The 19,853-nt window shown below is 40.3% G+C and overlaps 1 protein-coding gene across 1 annotated transcript in view; it reads right to left on the reverse strand.

Annotated features, from left to right (window-relative positions):
- Positions 1 to 19,853, reverse strand: part of MGA (MGA, MAX dimerization protein) — a 106,790-nt gene that overhangs the window by 68,921 nt on the left and 18,016 nt on the right. Inside the window, 4 exon segments of the mRNA XM_021097378.1 lie at positions 414 to 509; positions 633 to 711; positions 1,702 to 2,510; positions 2,513 to 2,643. Of these exon segments, the coding sequence (XP_020953037.1) occupies positions 414 to 509; positions 633 to 711; positions 1,702 to 2,510; positions 2,513 to 2,643 (1,115 nt within the window).

Raw genomic sequence — 19,853 nt, forward strand, 5'->3', positions numbered from 1 at the left:
ATTGCTGTGGCTCTGGCGTAGGCCGGTGGCTACAGCTCCGATTCGACCCCTAGCCTGGGAACCTCCATATGCCTCGGGAGCGGCCCTAGAAAAGGCAAAAAGACCAAAAAAAAAAAAAAAAAAATTGGCTTGTAGGAGTTCCCACTGTGGCACAATGGAAATGAATCCAACTGGTATCCACGAGGACGCAGGTTCGTCCCTGGCTTTGCTCAGTGAGTTAAAAGATGTGGCACTGCTATGAGCTGTGGCGTAGGTCAAAGACACAGCTCGGATCCTGTGTTGCTGTGGCTGTGGTGTAGGTTGTCAGCTGCAGCTCCAATTCGACTCCTAGCCTGGGAACCGCCATATGCTGCAGGTGCGGCCTTTAAAAGAAAAAATAAAATTGGCTTGTATACTTTTTTAGAGAGTATTACCTTCTTGAAGACTCGGATGTATCACCTGCTTGTGCCGTAAGGCTTTCAAATCTTCTATCAATTCCTTTTCCAACTGGGAAATTCTTGCTCTACAGCCTACTCAGAAAACAAACAATGATAAAATAAGCTACTATATACTACAGAAGAATATATATTGCATCTTTCACTTCTAAAGCCAAGCCCTCAACATATCTCCTTTTTAATACTATTATATAATACCTGGGTCATTTATGGTTGATGCCTGAAGACTAGAGGACTCTTCTGTTGTTCCATCAACTGCATGAATGTCTAGAGCTTCCTATTTTAAAAAGAAAAAAGTAGGCCGTATCACTTCTAAAGGTTTAAAAGAAAGGAGCATTTTTTTCATTTTGCTACTTTTTACTATTTTCTAAATATTCCACATCAGCATCACTTTAATACCAGGGTTGGGGGAGGCAAAAAATTTGAATATACTTAGTTAACTGACATAAAACTATATTTATGCTAATTTATCACAATTTGTATACTGATTTTTTAGAACCTATGACAGCTTACTCAGCAATTAACAAAGAGGGAGGAAAAGACTATGCAGAGAGAATTCAACCTCCATGTAGCTGATTGAGAAAGATTAGGTTTCTAGGAGTTCCCACTGTAGTTCAGCAGAGTCACTGATACTGACTCTCTGAGGATGCAGGTTCGATCCCTAGCCTCACTCAGTGAGTTAAAGATCTGGTGTTGCCATGGCTGTGGCACACGCTGCAGCTGCAGTATGGCCCAGGAACTTCCACATGCCATAGGTGTGGCTATAAAGAGAAAAAAAAGAAAGATTAGGCTTCTATAAAAATCTAAAAGAAAAATAATGTAGAAGAGTTGGAGTAAACAAAGCAACTATCACTGTGACAGGATTAATAGACTGTTGTGCTCTCCAATGACATTCTGCTATTGTTGATAAAAATCAGGGGATGGAGTGTCCCTAAAGAGTGAGTAAACTTTTCATGTACTTATGCCTTTTCAAAGTCCATAAAATGATAATGAAAATTTCAGTAAAAGCCAAAGATTTTTTTTAATTCCAGCTAAACACAGTGTAAAAATCATAACTGAGATCAAAGCAGACAATTTTTTAAGTCTGTTCAAACAAACTTAAGAGATGACTATTAACCCAATATTCTGGAGGTACTCCCTTCCTCACACACAAAATCTCATGTAACGGATGCAGCATTCACAGGAACAACATTCTAAGTTATCAGCCAGTGTACAATTCAAAGATGACTACTTGGCCTTAAAAAGAAAGCAGAAAATCAAGTCTCACCTTCGATTCAAAGGAAACAAAGAGAACACCGTCTACATCTTCCAGATCAGGTTTCACATCTGGAAAGGTACTTCCAGGGCCCACAGATGTGTTCTTTGTAGAAGGTAAAGATTTTCCTGTGTTTTTAGGTGGTCGTCCTGCCTTGGAGAGTTTCAACTTTCGTGGCCTTCCTCTTTTCCCAGGGCCATTTGGAGGGGCATTCTGATTAGCATTTGCGTTCTTGGAGGCAGCTGAAATCTTAAGCACAGTTGTTCTCTTTCTGCCCAAGTCCTCTTTTCCTACAAATGAGTCCCCAGCTGAACTCTTTGAACCATCAAGTATTTTTTCTGTGTTGTCAGATGTATCGGAGTATTTCCATTGAGGTTCTTTAAGTGAGGAATATTTTTGTACCACTCTGAGATCTGGTGAATGTCTTCTAAGACCATTTTCTGATTCCTTGCCTAGGCAGAAGCCAGTCTCATTAGAATTTTCAATGTATGTAGGCAAATAGTCTAATTCTGTCAACACAGAAGATCTATCCTTTCGAGATGTGGAAAGCATGTTATCAGGGAGCTCAGAAATCTTCACTGTGCTTTTGGTGACAGCACAGGGCTCCAGATAGACTACTGGCATCTTTCCAGCATCTAATTTGAACATTTTAGCTTTAGCAACACCTGATGGGCTACTTGGTAGCCATTTAGAAGAGAGATGGTCAGCTTCTATGTTATCAACTTTATTGTGCCTCTTCAGCTGTTTCTCTAGTATAGGATCATCATCACTGTTTGAGTATACATCTGTTTCCTCATCTGTCTCTTCCTGTTTCACAGTGACCCTTCTGAACACTCACCAGGTTCATATTCATAGTCATCTAGAGGCTCTTCTTTAATGACAACATTGAAGTTTCCATTTGGGTTTAATGGTGATGTTACATGGGAGCCATCTTCAAAACTGTTGGCAACAAGACTGGAGAAACAGGGGAAGCAGCATTAAAAATGACTTAACTATCCATAAATAAGATTCAAGATGGAGAAAGAAAAAAAAATTGCTGGAAGCCAAATAAAAACACATCAAATTTCAAGAGCCATTCATCAAAAAATACTCTGTATAATATAACATTCTCAAAAACTGTTTTTTCGACATCACACTTTCACATATTCCGTCAATTTCTCATGAAAAACTATATAAAATAAAGGGTAAAGTTTTAACAAGTAACTCTCATCACTAAATCAAAAAGCCAGATATAGCGCTTATTTTTCTAATAGTGGTCTTCAAATGAACTCAATTTTGAAAGTCAGCTGGCACTGACCTAAAGGCAAACTCTAGAAATCTACACACTAATCAGCAACTGCCAATAAACACATGTCCATTACAATTAAAAACTGGAGTTCCCATCGTGGCTCAGAGGTTAGTGAACGTGACTAGGATCCATGAGGATGCAGGTTCAATCTCTGGCCTCACTCAGTGGGTTAAGGATCCAGCGTTGCCATGAGCTGTGGTATAGGTCACAGATGTGGCTTGGATCCCAAGTTGCTGTGGCTGTGGCGTAGACCTGCAGTTATAGTTCCAACTGGACCCCTAGGCTGGAAACCTCTATATGCACCGGGTGTGGCCCTAAAAGACAAAAAAAAAAAAAAAAAAGACCATTACAATTTAAAATTGCCATAAACAGGAGTTCCTGCTATGGCACAGTCGGTTAGGAATCCAACTGCAGGAGTTCCCATTGTGGCTCAGTGGTTAGCAAATCTGACTAGGAATCATGAGGTTGTGGGTTTGATCCCTGGCCTCGCTCAGTGGGTTAAGGATCTGGCATTACCATGAGCTGTGGTGTAGGTTGCAGATGCGGCTCAGAACCCGAGTTGCTGTGGCTCTCATGTAGGTCAGTGGCTACAGCTCTGATTCGACCCCAAGCCTGGGAACCTCCAAAGGTAAGGATTCCACCCTTGGTCTGGCACAGTATGTTGCTGCAGCTATAGTGGTGTAGGTCACAGCTGTGGCTTGGATTCAATCTCTGGCCCAGGAACTTACATATGCCACAAGAGCACCCACTTAAAAAAAAAAAAAAAAAAAAAAATCACTTGATAAAATTCAGTACTCAAGAGTTCTGATGTAGCACAGCAGGTTAAGAATCTGGTGGTATCACTGCAGCAGCTCAGGTTGCTGCTATGGCGCAGGCTTGATCCCTGGCCCAGAACTTCCATGAGCCACAGGCAGAACCAAAAAAAAAATTTCAATACTCATTGTTAACAACACTTAGAAAATTAGGACTGAAAGGAAAGTTCTCAACATAATACAGGGCATTACAAATGATAATACCCGGAGTTCCCATCGTGGCGCAGTGGTTAACGAATCCGACTAGGAACCATGAGGTTGCGGGTTCGGTCCCTGCCCTTGCTCAGTGGGTTAACGATCCGGCGTTGCTGTGAGCTGTGGTGTAGGTTGCAGACGTAGCTCGGATCCCGCGTTGCTGTGGCTCTGGCGTAGGCCGGGGGCTACAGCTCCGATTTGACCCCTAGCCTGGGAACCTCCATATGCCGTGGGAGCGGCCCAAGAAATAGCAACAACAACAACAACAAAAGACAAAAAGACGAAAAAAAAAAAACAAATGATAATACCCAATAAGAAATAATGAACAGGAATTCCCATTGTGGCACAGCAGAAATAAATCTGACTAGTATCCATGAGGATGCAAGTTCAATCAGTCCTTGCTCAGTGAGTCAGGGATCCAGGGTTGCCATGAGCTGTGGTGTAGGTTGCAGATGCAGCTCAGATCCTGCACTGCTGTGGCTGTGGCATAAACTGGCAGCTTCAGCTCCGATTTGACCCCTAATCTGGGAACTTCCACATGCCTTGCATGTAGCCCTAAAAAACAAGAAAAAAAGAAAGGATGAACAATTTTTTTCTATGATCAGGAGATACAAATGACCATTCCTCAAAATTTACTATCAGCATAGCACTGGAAGTCCAAATAGTGTGATAAGGCAACAAAAAGAAAGACTAGTAATAAAGACTGGAAAGGAAGAAGTAAAACTAACTTTGTCCACAGATAACATAATTACGTATATAAAAAATCCTAAACACTACATAATAATAAGTGAATTCACCAAGGTCATGAGATCCAGAAACAAAAACCAACTGTATTTCTATGTACTATCAGACACTGGAGGCTTATACTACCAAATTCATATATTTATTTTATCTAGTGTCATCAAGACCATATGGGGAGATCCCGTCATGGCTCAGCAGTTAACAAACCCAACTAGTATCATGAGGACTTGGGTTCAATACCTGGCCTCACTCAGTGGGTTAAGGATCCAGCACTGCTGTGAGCTGTGGTGTAGGTCATAAATGCAGCTCAGATCCAGCATTGCTGTTGATGTGGCATTAGGCCAGTAACTACAGCTCGGATTCAATCCATAGCCTGGCAACTTCCATAGGCCACAGATGTGAGTCTAAAAAGACCATGTAGTATTGGCAAAAGAACGGACCAAAAAAATGGAATAAAAATTAGTCCAAAAAAAGTCTCAACCATAAATACAGTCACCTGGTTTTCCAAGGCACTTGGAAAAGTAGAAATTTTAATGGGAAAGTAAAAATAAAGCCTTTTCAAAACGACGCTAGAGCATACAGATATCTGCATGGAAAAATATAAGTCCTAACACCCAACTTCAGACCAGACAAAAAAATAAGCCAAGATGGACTATATTTAAATGTTAAAGCTAAAACGACTTCACCTTTCAAAAAATTCAGTTAGGGAGTTCCCACTGCGGCTCAGGGGAAACAGACCCAAACAGTATCTATGAGGACAGGGATTAGATCCCTGGCCCCACTCAGTGGGTTAAGGATCCAGCACTGCTGTGGTGTAGGCCAGCAGCTGCAGCTCTTATTAGACCTCTAGCCTGAGAACTTCCATACACCGAAGGTGCAACCCTAAAAAGACCTCCCCCACAAAAAAAAATTCACTTAAATGAAGAAAACAGCTATTTCTTTACTTGCTAGGTTTTTTAATGGTGTTACTGTATAAGTTATATACCATAAAATCCACCCATTTTGGAGTTTCCTGGTGGTGCAACAGATTAAGGGTCCAGCATTGTCACCACTGTGGCTCGAGTCAGTGATGTGATGCAGGTTTGATCCCTTGCTGGAAACTTCCACATGCCACAGGTGCAGCCAAAAAATAAAAAAACAAAAAATAAATAAAAACCCACTCATTTTAAATAACTCAATTTTTACTAAACTGATAGTTTTGCCATCACCACTATCCAGTATCCCTTTACCTGTTTTTAAAAGTGAAACAAGCTGTCTCTTTTCCCTTTCCCTGTTCTCTCAGTTTTTGTTTATTTATACATAAATGTCATTCTCTATCAAGTAACTGAGATTCGCACTTAATGATAGTTTTCTAAAATCAGGAACAAGATGCCCACTGTCACCACTTTTATTCAACATAATATTAGAAATTCTAGCCAGAAACCAGACAAGAAAAAGAAATAAAAGGAATTCAAATTTATTTTATTTATTTTTTTTTATTTTTATTTTTTGCTTTTTAGGGCCACACCTGAAGCATATGGAAGTTCCCAGGCTATGGGTCAAATCAGAGCTGCAGCTGCACACCTACACCACAGCCACAACATGGGATCCCAAGCCACCTGCTCAAGGCAACACTGGATCCTTAACCCACTGAACGAGGCCTGATATTAAACTCGAATCCTCATGGATACTAGTCAGGTCTGTTACCACTGAGCCACAAGAGGAGCTCCCCAAAACCCAAATCTAAAAGGAAGAAATAAAACTGTCACTGTTTGCAGCTGACACACTACTATATATAGAAAATCCTAAAAATGTCACAAAAACCGATTAGAACATACGATTTTGTAAAGTTGCAGGATACAAAATTAAAATACAGAAATCTGTTGCATATACACTAACAAGTTATCAGAAAGAGTAACTAAGAAATCAATCCCCTCTACAACTGCATCAAAAGGAAATGGATACCTAGGAATAAATCTCACTAAGGAGGAAAAAGACCTCGACTCAGAAAACTATAAGATAGTAATGAAAATAACTGAAAACAACACCAACAGATGAAAAAACATATGGTACTCATGGACTAGAAGAATTAGTATTGTTGGAGTTCCCACTGTGGTTCAGGGGTAACAAACCCGACTAGTATCCATGAAGATGGGGTTCAATTCATGGCCTGGCTCAGTTGGTTAAGGATCTGGCATTGCCAAGAGCTGTGGTGTAGATCGCAGATGCAGCTCGGATCCCATGCTCCTGTGGCACAGGCCAGCAGCTGCAGCATCTCCAATTCAACCCCTGGCCTGGAAACTTCCATATGCCGCAGGTGCAATTCTAAAAAGCAAAAAAAAAAAAAAAGAAGAAGAAGAAGAAGAAGAAGAATTAATATTGTTAAAATGATTGTACCATCCAAGGTAATCTATAGACTCAACTCAGTAACTCAATTCCTTTCAAATACCAATAGCATTTTCAACAGAACTAGAATACCCTAAACTTTTGTATAGAAACCCAAAAGACTCCAAAGAGCCAAAACCATCTTGAGTAAGAAGACAAAAGCTGGATGTATTATACTCCTGATTTAAAAATATACTATGAAGCTACAGTCATCAAAACAATATTGTACTTGCACAAAACTGTCACATAGATCAACAGAACGGAATAGAGAATCTAGAAATGAATCCACACTTATATGCATATTTTAATCTACAAAACAGGAGGCAAGAATATACAATGGGGAAACAAAAGCCTCTTCAATAAATTGTGTTAGAAAAACCACACATGCAAAATAATCAAACTGGACCACTTTCTCACACAAATGCAAACATAAATTCAAAATGGATTAAAGACTTAAAGTTAAGACCTGAAATCGTGAAACTCCTAGAAGAAAAAACAAAGGCAGTAAACACTCTGACAACAGTTTTAGCAATATTTTTTGGATGGCTCTCCTCAGCCAAGGAAAACAAAAGCAAAAACAGACAAATGGGACTACATCAAACTGAAAAAAAAGATTTTACACCCACACACTTATGGTCAATTTATCTATGACAAAGGAGGCAAGAATATGCAATGGAGAAAAAACAGTCTCTTTAATAAGCGGTGCTGGGAAAACTGGACAACTACATGTGAAAGAATGAAACCACAACGTTCTCTAACACCATATGTAAAAACAAGCTCAACATGGGAGTTCCCATCACGGCACAGCAGAAAGGAATCCGACTAGGAACAATGCCATTACAGGTTTGATCCCTGGCCTGGCTCAGTGGGTTAGAGATCCGGCATTGCTGTGGTGTAGGTCACAGATGCGGCTCAGATCTGGCACAGATCTGGCATTGCTGCAGCTATGGCGAAGGCCAGCAGCTATAGCTCTAATTACACCCCTAGCCTGGGAACCTCCATATGCTTCAGGTGCAGCCCTAAAAAGACAAAAGACCAAAAAAAAAAAAAATTAATTAAATAAATAAAAATAAAAATAAGCTCAAAATGGACTGAAGATCTAAATGTAAGGCCAGATACCATAAAATTTCTAGAGGAAAACAAAGGCAGAACACGGTGTCATAAATCATAGCAGTATCTTTTTGGATCTGACTCCTAGAATAATCGAATAAAAAACAAAAATAAATATATATAATATACACATATGTATATAGATATAAATATATAGAGATCATATGCACACATATATATCAATACATCAATCACTGTAATGTACCCTTGAAACTAACATGACATTGAAAATCAACTATACTTCAATTTAAAGAAAAAGCTTTCAGTTTCCTAGTGGCCTAGCAGTTAAAGGATCTAGCAGTGATCAACAGTTGTCACTGCTGTGGCTCAAGTCACTTATATGGAACAGGTCCAAATCTTAGACTGGGAACTTCCCCATGACAAGTGAGCAACCACAAAAAAAAAGCTTTTGCAGAGCAAAGAAAACCATCAAAAAATGAAAAGGCCACCTACTAAATGAGAGAAGACATTTGTAATCAATTATCTAATCAATGGTTAATATCCACAATATATACAATTTCATTTAACACAACACAAGAAAAAAAAGCAGGAGTTCCCGTTCTGGCGCAGTGGTTAACAAATCCAACTAGGAACCATGAGGTTGCGGGTTCGATCCCCGCCCTTGCTCAGTGGGTTGATGATCCGGCGTTGCCGTGAGCTGTGGTGTAGGTCACAGACGCGGCTCGGATCCTGCGTTGCTGTGGCTCTGGCGTAGGCTACAGCTCCGATTGGACCCCTAGCCTGGGAACCTCCATATGCCGTGGGAGTGGCCCAAGAAATGGCAAAAAGACAAAAAAAAAGCAAAAACAAACAAAAAAAGCAATCTGATTATGAAATGGGCAGAGGACCTAAACAGACATTTTTCCAAAGACATACAAAATGGGTAACAGGAACATGAAAAGATGCTCAACATCACTCATCCTCAGGGAAATGCAAATCAAAACCACAATGAGCAATCAACTCACACCTGTCAAAATGGCTACTGCCAAAAAAGACAACAGATAACAACAACTGTAAGAATATGGAGAAAAAGGTACCCTAAGGCACTGATGGTGGATAGGTAAATTGGTGGAGCCACTAAGGAAAACAGTAGAGAGGTTCCTCACAAAATTAAAGACAGAACCCACAGTAATCACCAAGCAATTCCACTTCTTGGCTTTTTTCCAAAGAAAACAAAAACACTAATTCAAAAAGACACATGCACCCCTATGTTCATGGAAGCATTATTCACAATAACCAAGATATGAAAACAACCTAAGTGTCCATCAACAGGTGAATGAATAAAGAAGATGTGTATGACAGTTGTGGTACAGGTTGAAGCCATAGCTCGGATTTGATCCCTGGCCCAGAACTTCCATATGCTGAACCTGCAGACCAAAAAAAAAAACAAACAAACAAACCCACAAAATGCACAAAATGAATACACAAAAATAAACTCAAAACGGATTAAGGACCTACATGTAAGGCCAGATACTATAAAACTCCTAGAGGAAACTATAGGCAGAATGATAACTGGAGCAACATCTTGTTTGATCCACCTCTTAGAATAACAACTACAAAAACAAAAATAAACCAATGGGAGCTAATTAAACTCAAAAGCTTTTGCATAGCAAAGCAAACCATAAAAAAAAACAGAAAGACAACCCATAGAATGTGAGAAAATCTCTGCAAATTATGCAACCAACAAGGGCTTAACCTCCAAAATATACAAACAACTCATATAGCCAACAACAAAAAAAACAAACAACTCAACTGAAAAATGGGCAGGTGATCTAAACAAACATTTCACCCATAAGACACATAGATGGCCCATATGCACAATGAAACAATGCTCACTGTCACTAATTACTGGAGAAATGCAAATCAAAATTACAATGAGGTACCACCTCACACCAGTCAGAATGACTATTTTTAGTAAGTCTACAAATAACAAATGCTGGAGAGGGTGTGGAGAAAAGGGAACCCTCCTACACTGTTGGTGGGAATGTAAGCTGATATAACCACTATGGAAAATAGTATGGAGGTACCTCAGAAAACTAAATATAGAACTACCATATGACCCCGCAATCCCACTCTTTGGGCATATACATGGCCAAAACTTTCTTTGAAAAAGACACATGCACCTGCACGTTCACTGCAGCACTATTCGCAACAGCCAAAACACGCAAACGACCTAAATGTCCATCGACATGGATTAAGATGTTGTATATAAACACAATGGAATACTACTCAGCCATTAAAAAGAACAAAATAATGTCATTTGCAGCAACATGGATGGAACTAGAGACTCTCATGTTAAGTGAAGTCAGAAAGAGAACGACAAATACCATATGCTATCATTTATATGTGGAATCTAAAATACGGCACAAATGAACCTATCTACAAAACAAAAAAAGACTCACAGACATGGAGAACTCCCTTGTGGTTGCCAAGGTGGAGGGGAGGGGATGGGATGGACTGGGAGTTTGGGGTTCGGAGAGGCAAACTATTACATTTAGAATGAATGGGCAATGAGGTCCTACTGTATAGAGCTATATCCATTTTCTGGGATAGAACATGATGGAAGATAAAAAGAGAAAAGGAATGTACATATATGTATGACTGGGTCACTTTGCTGTACAGTAGAAACTGGCACAACACTGTAAATCAACTATACTTTAATTTTAAAAATTAATAAAAAGATGTGTGTGAAAGAGTTCCCTGATGGCTCAGCAGGTTAAGGATCCAGCACTGTCAGTGCTATGCTATGGGTCTGATCCCTGGCTTGGGAACTTCCACATGCTGTATGTGGAGCCAAAAAAAACAAAAAACAAAAAACGATGATACGCATGTGTGTGTGAGAGACAGAGGGAGAAAGTGATAGCAAAGTGATGGAATAATAGCCACAAAAAAGAATGAAATCCTGTTATTTCCAAGAACATGGATGGACCTAGAGGATATGTGCTAAGTGAAGTAAGTCAGACAAAAAAAGACAAATATTGTATAATTTCACTGGTAAATGGAGTCTAAAAAAAAAAAATGAACAAACAAAAACAAAAACATAATTACAGATAAAAAGAACAAAGAGATAGTTACCAGAGGACAGGAGGGTGGGGGGAATGAAACAGGTGAAGGAAATTAAGATGTACAAACTTTCAGTTATAAAATAAATGAATCACAAGGATGAAATGTACAGTCCAGGAAATACCACCAATAATAATACAGTATCTTTGTATGCTGACAGATGGTAACTAGACTTATTAAGGTAATCACTTCATAATGTACATAAATATCAAATCACCCTATGCTGTGCACCAGAACTAATACAGTGTTGTAAGTCAATTACACTTCAAAACATACAAACACACTCAGAAAAAGAGATCAAATTTGTGGTTACCAGAGGTGGGGGAAGGGGAAATTAGATGAAGGTGCTGAAAATGTATAAAACTTCCAGTTATAAGTAAGTACTAGGTTTCTAATATGCAATATAATTAATATAACTATCACTGCTCTAAGTTAGACATTAAAGTTAGTAAATCCTAAGAGATCTCATCACAAGGGAAACTTTTTTCTTATATTTTGCATCTATGTAAGATAATGGATGTTCATTAAATTTGTGGTAATTAGATCATGATGTATATAAGTCAAATCATGCTACACACCTTCAACTTATACAGTGCTGTCTGTCAATTATATCTCAGTAACATTAGAGGTTAAAAACAATACACACAAAAAGAAAAAAAAAAGAACATTACCTGGCACAAGACTCGCAATCAATAGATGTCAAAAACTAGTATTATTGTGATATAACTACACTACAATAGTTATTTGAATAAAGAAGTTTGGAATGACCAAAATTACGCTAATTTAATATGAATTAAAATTAAAGTAATGGGCTTGCTTAGATGCCTTAAATAAACATGAGTGACCATCTTTAAAAAAAAAAATTTAAGGAGTTCCCGTGTGGCGCAGTGGTTAACGAATCCGACTAGGAACCATGAGGTTGCAGGTTCGATCCCTGGCCTCGATCAGTGGGTTAAGGATCCGGTGTTGCCGTGAGCTGTGGTGTAAGTTGCAGACACGGCTCAGATCCCTGCATTGCTGTGGCTGTGGCATAGGCCGATGGCTACAGCTCCGATTGGACCCCTAGTCTGGGAACCTCCATATGCTGTGAGAGTGGCCCAAAGAAAAGGCAAAAAGACCAAAAAAAAAAAAAAAAAAAAAAAAAAAACCCCGACATAAAGATGAACAGAATAGGCATCCCAGAAATCAACTCCCATGCGGATGCTCAATTTTTGACCAGAGTACCAACACCAATTAATACGAAGAGTCCTTTGGACACGTGTTGCTGCAAAAACTGAACATACCCATAAAAAAGAAGAAAACTGGACTCCTATCTTATACTTAAAAACACTGAAAACGGTTCAAAGGCCTAAATTTATGTGCTAAAACTATATACTCTTAATAGAAGTCATGGAATAAAATCTTTATAATCTCATATTTGGTAATGGTTCCTGATGTATGACACACAAAGCACAAGCCAACGGAAGAAAAATTAGAAAAATCATTCTTCATCAAAAATAAAATCTTTTATTTTTGCGCAATAAAGAACACTATCATCAGAGTTCCCGTCGTGGCACAGTGGTTAACAAATCCGACTGGGAATCATGAGGTTGCAGGTTCAGTCCCTGGCCTTGCTCAGTGGGTTAAGGATCCAGCTTTGCTGTGAGCTGTGGTGTAGGCTGGCAGCTACAGCTCCGATTAGACCTCTAGCCTGGGAACTTCCATATGCCCTGGGAGCGGCCCTAGAAAAGGCAAAAAAAGACAAAAAAAAAAGAACACTATCATCAGATTCAATCCCTGGCCTGGGAACTTCCACATGCTGTGGGTATGGTCATAAAAAAATAATATTAAAAATTTTAAACTTTAAAAGAATATAATGGATTTGTGGAGGGAAGCAAAAATAATATTGAATGACCATGATACCTAATACAAAACAGCAGGTCTTAAGATGAAAAAATCCAATTGGAGTTGGTGGTATCAAGAAACATTATAGGTAGAATTCTAGGAGCCAGGAGGTCTAGAGGTCTGGAGCTAAGAAATTAGTCCAATCTAAGATGGAGGCATTATTAGCTCTCAAAACAGTACCACAAAGAGCAGAGGACAAAATCACGGATAGACTATAAGAACATAATTCTGGAAAATACTATCATTTAGTAATTGGCTAAATATATAAGAGGAAGTAATGAAGATGGCTGAAAAAGGAGTAAAAAAATCAAGTTAGGAAGGACTTCCCGTTGTGGCTCAGCAGAAACGAATCCATCTAGTATCCATGAGGATGCAGGTTCGATTCCCGGCCTCACTCAGTGAGTTAAGGATCCCACACTGGCTGTGGTGTTGGTCGCAGACTCAGTTTGGATCTGGTGTTGCTGTGGCTGTGGCGCAGGCCAACAGCTGTAGCTCCCATCTGACCCGTAGCCTGAAAACCTCCATATGCCATGGGTACGGCCCTAAAAAGACAAAAAAAAAAAAAAAAAAATCAAGTTTGGAAAATCAAGTGAATAGTATATTACAGAACAAGAGGAAAAAAAGAGATTAAATAGGAGACAGTCTAACCATAGCATATGCAACAACAAAGGCAGAATAATGTTCAATTTACAAATAAAGAATTCATTCATGACTAAGATAATCAAAATGGAATGATAAAGCAATCACATTTCAATGGACTAAGCAGAAGATAAGAGACAAGGAATAAAAAAATCCATATGTAAATTTTTTTTTTTTTTTTGCTATTTTTTGTGTCGCTCCTGCGGCATATGGAGGTTCCCAAGCTAGGGGTCGAATCGGAGCTGCAGCCCCTGGCCTACGCCAGAGCCACAGCAACGCGGGATCCGAGCCGCGTCTGCGACCTACACCACAGCTCACAGCAACGCCGGATCGTTAACCCACTGAGCAAGGGCAGGGATCGGACCCGCAACCTCATGGTTCCTAGTCGGATTCGTTAACCACTGCGCCACGACGGGAACTCCCTCGTATGTAATTTTTTAATAAGACTTCATAAATCAGAAGTTAGGGAGTTCCCGTCGTGGCGCAGTGGTTAGCGAATCTGACTAGGAACCATGAGGTTGCGGGTCCGATCCCTGCCCTTGCTCAGTGGGTTAACGATCCGGCGTTGCTGTGAGCTGTGGTGTAGGTCGCAGACGCGGCTCGGATCCTGCGTTGCTGTGGCTCTGGCGTAGGCTGGCAGCTACAGCTCCGATTCGACCCCTAGCCCGGGAACCTCCATATGCCGCGGGAGCAGCCCAAGAAATGGCAAAAAGACAAAAAAAAAAAAAAAAAAGAAGTTAGGAGTTCTCTTATGGTGTAGTGGGTTAAGAATTTGGCATTGTCACTGCAGCAGCTTGGGTCACTGCTGGGCGTGGGTTCCTGGCCTGGGAACTTCCATGTGCTAAGGGCATGGTAAAAAATCAATCAATTGGAGGTTTGCAAACTTTTTCTATAAATAGGCAAAGTAATATTTCAGGCTTTTCCAAGTGTCTTATGGTCTCTGTCACATATTCTTATAAAAATACAAAAACAGACTGGAAGCTACATTTGGCCAACCCTTGACTCAAAATAATCCCAGCTCCCAAGTCAAGTACTTGGAGATAAGGTTTGCACAAGCTAAACATTATTTTCAGGCATGAAGATAATGCCATTTCCTGGAGAATGCACTTTATTTATTTATTTAGTCTTTTGTCTTTTTAGGGCCGCACCCAGGGCATATGGAGGTTCCCAGGATAGGGATCAAATCAGAGCTGTTGCCGTCCTACACCAGAGCCACAGCAACGCCAAATCTGAGCCATGTCTGTAACCTACACCACAGGTCACGGCAATGCCGGATCCTTTACCAACTAAGAGAGGCCAGGGATCGAACCTACAACCTCATGGTTCCTAGTCGGATTCGTTTCCACTGCACCACAACAGGAACTCCCGCAGAATGCACTTTAAGGTGTTTTTTCCCCTTCAGTAACAGATACCCATGGACTCATAAATCTAAACCATCTGCTTGACCCATTAAAATCAGAAGCTCATTAACACCATATGTAACACCAAAACCTACTGTCTATAACAAAGGAATACATGTGACCCTTTCAGCTAAAAACTCCATCTTACCCTAGCCTCCAAAGTAATTTTAAAAGTAAATTCTCAGTAGGGCACTACTGCATGGGGAGGAGGCCCTGGCCCTCGGCACCTGTGTCTGGCAGAGCCAGTGTGAAACAAAGAGACAATCCTTCCCAGCATCCCAGATAATCAAGAGCTTTTGGCCAGACCTGTGAGCACACACCAAGATAGTGAGGAGCCAGATGAAAAGCACAGACTATGGCACTGACGCAAATTAATAAGGAACTTAGTGATTTGGCCAGTGACCCTCCAGTACAATGTTCTGCAGATCCAGTTGGGAGTAGTATGTTTCCTTGGCAAGTCACAATTATGAAACCTAATGACAATCAATATCAAGGTAGTGTATTCTTTCTCACAATTCTTTCTCCTCCAGACCACACCTAAGGTTGCATTTACAACAATTTATCATCCAAATATTAAGTTAAAGAAAGCGGAGTTCCCGTCGTGGCGCAGTGGTTAACGAATCCGACTAGGAACCATGAGGTTGCGGGTTCGGTCCCTGCCCTTGCTCAGTGGGTTAACGATCCGGCGTTGCCGTGAGCTGTGGTGTAGGTTGCAGACGCGGCTCGGATCCCGTGTTGCTGTGGCTCTGGTACGGGCTCACTAAAAAACTGAGACTTAGCAAGACTAAAGAATGCTTCCCTTTCCCTCATGCGTATACTTTACTACCACTTTTTTTTGTCTTTTGTCTTTTGTCTTTTTTTTTTAGTGCTACACCTGGGGCATATGGAGGTTCCCAGGCTAGCGGTCCAATCGGAGCTACAGCTGCCGGCCTACACCACAGCCACAGCAACATCAAATCCTTAACCCACTGAGAGAAGCCAGGGATCAAACTGGCAACCTCATGGTTCCCAGTCAGATTCATTTCTGCTGTGCCATGATGGGAACTCCTACAATCACATTTTTAAAGGCCTATTTACGGCACTTCCTTTTACCTAATATATAATGTCGAATTATCAAGAAAAAATTACAAAGCATACTAAAAGGCAAAAAAATACAATCTGAAGACAGATAATCATCAAAATTATCATACCATGATGATGAAATACCAGATTGGGAATTAAAAACTATGATTAATATGCTAAGGGTTCTAATGTACAAAGTAGACAACATGCAAAAACAGATCGCAGCATTGGTAGTACAGTGATGAGCACAGCCGCCTTTTCAAGAACAGATGTGCAACGTAAGCAGAGAAATGAAAATCCTATAAGAACGAAAAGAGATGCTAAAGATCAAAAACATGGTAATGAATTAAGAATGTCTTTGATAAGCCTATTAGTTAGAAGGGATACAGCTAAGGAAACAATCTGTGAGCTTAAGGATATCAACAGAAACCTCCAAAACTGAAAAGCAAAGAAAACAAAGACTGAAAAGAACAAAATATCCAAGGACTGTGGGCAACTACAACAGGTGTTAATAGACACATAATGGGAATTTTTCTTTTGCTCTTATGCTTTTTTTTTAAGTGGTTGTTCTATGGTTTGAATACACATTTTTCAACTTACCCAAGTCCACTTTCGGATAACACTGTACTGCTTCACAGGTACTGTGTAAGTCCTTTCTCCTGTTTAGTATTTATACGTGTATGTGAAATGAATGACAGCAATGATACAAAAAGCAGGAAACGTTGTAAAGTTGTAAAAATGTATACTCAAACCACAGAGCAACCACTTTAAAAAAAAAAAAGTGTAACCACAGGCTAAGAAAGAAGAGAAAAACAACACATATAAAATGCTAAACTAAAACCAAAAAGCCAGGAAAAGACTGGAAAACAAATATAGGAACAAAGAACCAGAGCAAAAGAAAAACTGTAATAAATATGGTAGATATTATTATCCAATAATAATCATTTGGAATGTCAACAGTCTAAATGCACCAATTAAAAGACAAAGATCATGAGGTTTTCCCAGAACTAGAAGAACCCTAAAATTTATATGGAACCATTAAAGACCCAGAATTGGCGAAGCAATCCTGAGGAAAAGCAACAAAGCTGGAGGTGTAACGCTCCCAGACTTCAGACAATACTGTAAAGCTTCAGTAATCAAAGCAACAAGGTAATGGCACAGAAACAGACTATCGATCAATGAAACAGAAATAAAGAGCCCAGGAGTTCCCGTCGTGGCGCAGTGGTTAACGAATCCGACTAGGAACCATGAGGTTGCAGGTTCGGTCCCTGCCCTTGCTCAGTGGGGTAACGATCCGGCGTTGCCGTGAGCTGTGGTGTAGGTTGCAGACGCGGCTCGGATCCCGCGTTGCTGTGGCTCTGGCGTAGGCCGGTGGCTACAGCTCCGATTGGACCCCTGGCCTGGGAACCTCCATATGCCGCGGGAGCGGCCCAAGAAATAGCAACAACAAAAGACAAAAGACAAAAAAAAAAAAAAAAGAAATAAAGAGCCCAGAAATAAACCTACAGTTAGTCTTCAACAAAAGCAGTCAAGAAAATACAAAGGAGAAAGACAGTCTCTTTAGGAAGTGGTGTTAGGAAAGCTGGATAGCCACATGTAGATGAAATTAGAATACATTCTCACATGGTACACAAAAATAAACTCAAAATGGATTAAAGACTTTTAGACATGACATTATAAAACTCCTAGAAGAAAACATAGGCAAAACATTCTCTGACATATATCCAACCAATGTTTTCTTAGGTAAGTCTCCCAAGGCAAAGGATATAAAAACAAAAACAAACAAATGGGACCTAATCAAACTTATAAGCTCTTCTGGAGTTCCCACTGTGGCCCAGAAGGTTAAGAATCCTACTGCAACAGCTTGGGTCACAGGCGAGGCACAGGTTTGACCCCTGTCCCAGCACAGCAGGTTAAAAGGATCCAGCATAGGCCTCAGTTGTGGCTCAGATTCAATCCCTGGCCTGGAAACTTCCAAATGCACCAAGTGTGGCCACAAAAAATAAAATAAAATAAAAAATAAGTAATTTTCAAAACATACAAGCTTTTACATCACAAAGGAAAGCATAAAACAGTATGGCAACTCCTCAGAAAACTAAAAATAGAACTACCAGTTGGTCCAGCAATCCCACTCCTGGGCATCTATCCAGAGAAAGTCATGACTCGCAAAGATACATGTACTCCAATGTTCACTGCAGCCCTATTTGCAATAGCCAAGACATGGAAACAACCTAAATGTCCATCAACAGAGGAGTGAATCAAGAAGATGTGGTACATATACACAATGGAATATTACTCGGCCATTAAAAGGAACAAAATACTGGCATTTTTAGCCACATGGATTGACCTAGAAATTATCATGCTAAGTGAAGTCACCCATTCAATGAGACACCAACATCAAATCCTATCACTGACATGTGAAATCTGAAAAAAGACACAATGAACTTCTTTGAAGAACAGATACTGACTCACAGACTTTGATAAACTTACGGTTTCCAAAGGAGACAGTTTGGGGTGGTGGGGGGATGTGCTGAGGGTGTGGGATGGAAATCCTATAAAATTGGATTGTGATGATCATTGTACAACTACAAATGCAATAAATTCATTGAGTAATTTAAAAATAAATAATTTTAAAAACTTAAAAGCTTTTACATCACAAAGGAAAGCATAAAAAAATGACAGTGACAACATGCAGACTGGGAGAAAATATTTGCAAATGATGCAGCCAACAAAGGCTTAATTTCTAAAACATACAAACAGCTCATACAACTCAGTAACAAAAAATAAACAACCAATCAAAAAATGGGCAGAAGACTTAAATAGACATTTCTCCAAATATAGACAGAAGGCCAACAGGCAAATAAAAAGATGCTCAACATTGCTAATTATTATTAGAGAAATGCAGAGCAAAACTACAATGAGATACCACCTCACCCCAGTCATAAGTCCATCATTAAAAAGTCTACAAGGAGTTCCCGTCGTGGCTCAGTGGTTAACAAATCCAACTGGGAACCATGAGGTTGCGGGTTTGATCCTGGCCCTCGCTCAGTGGGTTAAGGATCCCGTGTTGCCATGAGCTGTGGTGTAGGTCGCCGACGAGGCTCGGATCCAGCGTTGCTGTAGCTGTGGTGTAGGCAAGCGGCTACAACTCCGATTAGACCCCTAGCCTGAGAACCTCCATAGGCCTCGGGTGCGTCCCTGAAAAGACGAAAGACACACACACACACACACACAAAAAAGTCTACAAGTAGGGAGTTCCTGCTGTGGCTCAGCAGTAATGAACCCAAATGGTATCCCTGAGGATGAGGCTTCGATTCCTGGCCTCACCCAGTGGGTTAAGGATCTGGCATCTCTGTGAGCTATGGTGCAGGTCACAGACATGGTTCGGATCCCACATTGCTATGGCTCTGGTGTAGGTTGGCAGCTACATCTGTGATTCAACCCCTAGTGGGAACTTCCATACACTGTGGGTGTGGCCCTAAAAAGAAAAAAAAAAAAAAAGCCTACAAATAAGAGTCCTCTTGTGTCTCATGGATCCAGTGCTGTCACTGTAGCAGCTCAGGTCGCTGCTGTGGCATGAAATCAATCCCTGATGCGGGAACTTCC

Source organism: Sus scrofa, chromosome 1, assembly GCF_000003025.6.
Source record: "Sus scrofa isolate TJ Tabasco breed Duroc chromosome 1, Sscrofa11.1, whole genome shotgun sequence".
NCBI lineage: Eukaryota > Metazoa > Chordata > Mammalia > Artiodactyla > Suidae > Sus > Sus scrofa.